Source organism: Phaseolus vulgaris, chromosome 1, assembly GCF_000499845.2.
Source record: "Phaseolus vulgaris cultivar G19833 chromosome 1, P. vulgaris v2.0, whole genome shotgun sequence".
NCBI lineage: Eukaryota > Viridiplantae > Streptophyta > Magnoliopsida > Fabales > Fabaceae > Phaseolus > Phaseolus vulgaris.
The window spans coordinates 25,705,863-25,711,037 of NC_023759.2; the positions used below are offsets into that span (position 1 = coordinate 25,705,863).

At 35.0% G+C, this 5,175-nt stretch overlaps 1 protein-coding gene across 1 annotated transcript; it reads right to left on the minus strand.

Moving 5' to 3' along the window:
• Nucleotides 1-1,102: 1,102 nt before the first annotated feature.
• Nucleotides 1,103-4,136, minus strand: LOC137813808 (cyclic dof factor 1-like). The gene is made up of 3 exons (XM_068616241.1): nucleotides 4,014-4,136; nucleotides 3,532-3,853; nucleotides 1,103-2,617 (listed from the first exon to the last, which is right to left on the minus strand). Exons 2-3 carry the CDS (start codon nucleotides 3,622-3,624, stop codon nucleotides 1,283-1,285), a joined length of 1,428 nt encoding a protein of 475 aa, XP_068472342.1. The 5' UTR covers nucleotides 3,625-3,853; nucleotides 4,014-4,136; the 3' UTR covers nucleotides 1,103-1,282.
• Between the last annotated feature and the right edge of the window lie 1,039 nt (nucleotides 4,137-5,175).

The window sequence follows — 5,175 nt, forward strand, 5'->3', positions numbered from 1 at the left end:
CCGTAAACTATCATATATATTTCAGAAAACTTGTTCTGAAAATTTTATTATATTCTAAAAAATTTGTTAGAGAAATTTTGTTCTAGAAAGCTCGATTTATAATGCAGTGTCTAAATCATTCTGATCTAAAAAAAATTCAAAACTTTTTTTTGAAAAATTTGTTCCAAACTTTTTATGAAGTTTGTTTAAAAGATTTTCAAAACTGATTACAAAAGATAAAATTGTCATATTTTAAAATTATGGGTTGCAGTTAGAAATTATGCATTATGGGAATGCAGGAAGAAAAGGTCGAAATTGAAGGCAGACCTAATAAGATTGTGTGATCACAAAAGAAGACCCATCATGATTGATGATGAAAAAAAAATGGTCTTAGCTTATGATTACTTACAATGAAGCAGGCAGGAGAATTGATATGATTTTGATTATTTATTTTTCAATAAGTGAAAAGAATGTTTTGTGTCGAATGGACTGTTTGGCCATTCTTTTGACATGAGTCAAAAAGCATATATTCCATAGGTTGTGTTACCTAAAAGAAGATACCTCTATTCGTTTGGTAAAGGGATCTTTTCATGTAAAAAGTAGGGCCTTAAAACAAGGCTTTTAAGACAGATACAAACTTTGGTTAAGTAAACAAGATAAATGGCACCAAGAAAGATGGGAAAAAGTGATAAAGTAAAAGCACTTGCAAAAAAGGACCTTCAGTCTTTGCCTGGTTAGAACTGCACTTCAAAGCAATTCCAATTATGACTTGCTCCTTGCTACACAATTAAAATACAAAGAAAACGAGGTAGGGTAGTGTCCCCCAAAAAAGAAAAAGGATAATGACTTCACCAGCGTAAAAGAGACTTCTTACATGATCAAATGTGACCTACTAGATAATGCTTTCCGAGGAAATAATTTCAACTCACCACTGCTCTTTTCTTAAATTCAGAAAAGGAATCAAAATCATACCATTTAATCATTAATCATTAACTCCTCCATCTCAAACCACTGGACATGGACTGCATAAATTCATAACACATTCTATAAGTTCCATATACACTGCCTTATATGAGAAGGGTTGCCCTATCAATTTGTTGTTTATTGTTGCTTATTGTTGCAAAGGCCAAACCATCATTGTCATAGAACATATTTCAATATAGATAGATCAAGTACACCATTGAAAGTTACACAATAATGCTATCTGCAAATTAGATTTCTGCAGGTGAAACAAAAGCCAGCAATATGCACTAGCTTATTTGACTAAAAAAATGGCAATGGGAAACTTGAAGCCAGAAAATCACTAAATGCTCTCCTGAAATGCATGAGCACGAGAAATAGCTGCTGGATTGGCTTCCAAGATTTGAGAGGCACCCAATATGCGATCTTTGCCTTCTTTTGGTTCAATTTTCTTCAAAATATCACCATTTGATAGAGATTTCTGTTGATCATGCTGGATGGTTAATGCAGCCCTTATAGGACTTTTTGAGGCATCAATTCTGATGGTCTTTGGAACCAAAACACACTTCTCTGATTTCTCTTCATCAGCAAAAACCGTATCTCTAGCGTGTTTGCCAAGGGTTGGGGAGCCATTGCCCGAGCAGCAACTGTTACTCGTGGAGGAAGATGGCGAAAGGCAAGCATTGGATCCTATGGACACTGCCCCAGTTCCAGCATTCCAAAGTGGTGTTCCACTCCAGCATGATGGTGGTACAAGTTGCAAAGGAATGCTTGGTGGGCACATGCCAGGAATTGCCACCATTGCTGTGGGACACCATTGCATTGCAGCAGGACCAGTGTTGTATGGACTACACATTGGTGCTGAAGACTGATGAACTACTTCCATGGAATTCACATTATTCCAACCTGGATAAGGCAATACCCATGGAGGAACAGGGTAACATTGTAACCAATTTGATGTCTTATGTTCTGATAATTCATTTCCTTGAGTACCATTATTCGTCACAGAAGATCCACATAAAGATGGTTCCCCAGCATACTCTACACGGTTTATAGAACTTGCATCAACACATCTTCTCTCGTCTCTAAGATTAAGCATTGAATCCATTGATTCACAAAGAGGGGTATCTGGCCCAAATTTCAAAACAGTGCTGTTGTTATCTGCTGAAGACCTGAAAGGAACTGAGGATTCAAGACTTGTGACATGTTGGAAACCAGATGTGTCCTCAGTTTGTAGTCTGGAGGTAGGAATTCCATTAGAGACCATAATGTGTCGGTACTGAGACGCTAGGTGTTTATTCTTCCGTCTCCCAGCTCCTATGGGAACATTTCTCATTGTTCCACCAGCAGTCCAATACCTTTGACAGTTCTTGCAGAAATGCCGGGGTTGGTTAACGTTGTAGTTGTTAAAATAACAAAACTTGGTGTCCAAACTGTTACATCGTGGACACTGAAGAATCTTGTCTGGTTTCTTCAAGACTTTATCTTGGTCTGAATCACCATTCTCCGTATTATCTTCCACTGGTTTGGGGTTTACTATTGGCTCATTTTCCTTCACTTTATGTTGGAACTCTTGTTTACTATCCCTTGAATCACAAAACTTTTCTTGTTTTTCAGAGTTTTCTCCACATTCACTAGGCATTTCCAGTTCTGCCTTTTTTATGCTGCTGCAAGCATCCTAAAAATTTAAACCAGTCAGATAAATCAAGCAGAAAAAAAGAGCAAAAGGATACAAAATGATCACGTTATACTCATTTTCCATCAAATACTACAAATGACCGCATAGCAGACAATCAATATAACAATAATCTTCTTTGAAACCTCAACACAATATGAATCTGTTTTGTAAGTCATGATCAGTAGTTCTTTTATTAACTCTGTCCTATATATTAACTGTGTCTCAAATTCAGTTTATTCCATAGAATATGAGCATAAGCATTCAACTGAATTCATATACTTGAACATAGGCTTTCATTATTAAACTGTAAAGGCTTCAAAGCAATTACTGTACATAAATGCCAAAAGAAACCGCCAGAAAGAACACCTACAAAACTAGTGTATAAAATGCCTTCAATACTAAGAAGAGGACCAAAGTATATCAGATACTACAAGATCCAATCTAGTGAAAATAATCAGTTACAAAATGCTTTTGTTTTTCAGATGAAACGAAACCAACAGTTAAGGATGCTCCAATTCAAAATGAAACAAGTTCAAAGCTACATTCATAAGAATAAGAACTTGCTTCCTCTCAACACCGCCTTAATTTGTATAAACAAATCAAATCTCTAAACCTTAAACATACACACACAACTATTCTGAATTAAGCCAAACAAAATCTTTTATTTATTAAGATGCAACGCCACCCTTCAAATTCCACAAGGTTTTGAAGCTTGAAATGAACTCTTATGACCAACCAGAACATAACTAAAAACATCAAGAACCCCTGAAGACACAGCAAAGATGAAAAGAGAAACAAAAATCCAATTTTACGTCCAACCCATTTAAACAAACAAGGAATAAAAGCACAAAAAAACACTATTCATGAAGATATGAACTAAAATATATCTTGGGCTACAGTAAAGAAGTATGTACCGTGGGTCCAGAGTTGGCCGGAATCTGACATTCCGGCACCGGAATCTTCCGGCCAAATAGCCTGATACCCGGATCCTTCTTTGTCTCAGACATGTTGATGGTGATTGTTTTGCACACTTTGAAACTAAGCTCCTCCAACACCCATTACATAGAACAGAAGCAGAGGAAAAAAGAAAATCAAATATTTTACACAGAGAAAAAGAAAATAAACAAAAAAGTGGCTTTCTTTCTCTTTCTGAATTTGTTTCCACACAAGACAACTTTTCAAGTGTAGACAGACATCACACTTGCACTAAAATCCCTCTGGAGAAAAAGTCCCACCCTGCAAAAAGCACAAACAACGTGAGGCATCAAAGACACACTACACTACAGTACCATCTCTTATTTTTTTTCATTAAAATTATAAAAAAAAAAAATCTTCTTTCTCTCTTCTCTTTCCCTTTTTTTTCTATTACAAAGTCTTTTCCTTTTAAAAAAATTACCTTTTTTAAATTTTGAAAAAGTGTTGCCTTTTCTCTTTGCTTCTCATTTGCGTTCAAACATGTGACCCTACACTCAATATAAAATCCTTCTCGTATCACTTGGTTTCTTGTTTTCCTCGTTGTAACAATTTAGTATGTTCACAAACAATATATTTTCAATATTTTATTTTCCATTATTATTTATTCCTTGATATTTGAATACATAAATAACAATTAATGCTAACCGACTACAACCATTATCATCCGCTAAAATGACCTCGAACCTTAATAGACATTTTTAACAAATATTATTTAAATAGGGTGTCTCTAATTTTATAAATCAGAGATAGCCCATTAAATATTTAAGACTTTAAAAAGTATTTACTAAATTAATATGTTTAATTACATAAAAAGTTAACATCTTTGTTGGTTGAAGTTGAGCCTTGGTCAATGGTTATTGTATGATTAAAAAATTGTGAGAACTTTTAAAATGTTTATAATAAGAGAGCTTAACAAGGGTATAGAATTTTGTGTGTTTTTATAAAGTGTGTGTTTTTGCTTAGATGTGGGTGGATATGCATGATCCATGGAAGAAAGATAGTGCATTGAGGAGTGTGTTCTTGAGAATAACATGGGAAGTTGGAGTTGATTTGAGAGTATTATTAGAAGCATTAGTAAGAATGGGTGGGAAGAGGAGGGGAAAGGGGGTGGAGACAGGTGGCAGATGAGTAAGGAGAAGGGTGGAATGATGGCCAAGAGATGGAGTGGGAAAAGGTGTGAATGACGTGAGAAAGAGAAAGTGAAAGAGAAAGAGAAAGAGAAAGAGAAAGAGAAAAAGGAAAAAAAGTGATGGCTTTCATTTGACGAGTTCAAAGCAAATGGGTTCGATCTTTTCACGCCGCCTTCAACGTATATGGCTTTTTCCCCACCTCTTATACTTCTACCATACCATGCATGCCAATACATCGCATTCTCATCATGTAAGATTATATATATCAGAACTTTTTATTATTCTTATTATTATATTCTTTTCACTTTTCTTCTACACATTTTACACCTTCTAATATAATTTTAATAACTTGCCTCGTCCTAAAAAATATTGTGCTAGAAATTAATAGGATGGAACTTCTATGATCTAAACTTAGGAATTGAAATTATTCTCAATTTGTTTAGTTTTGGTTTG

Excerpts from the sequence above, each read along its gene's own strand:
- LOC137813808 (XM_068616241.1), bottom strand. The coding sequence starts at position 3,624 with ATGTCTGAGACAAAGAAGGATCCGGGTATCAGGCTATTTGGCCGGAAG. Across the intron at positions 2,618-3,531 it reads CGGCCAACTCTGGACCCACG|GATGCTTGCAGCAGCATAAA; the intron begins GTACATACTTCT and ends TTAAATTTTTAG.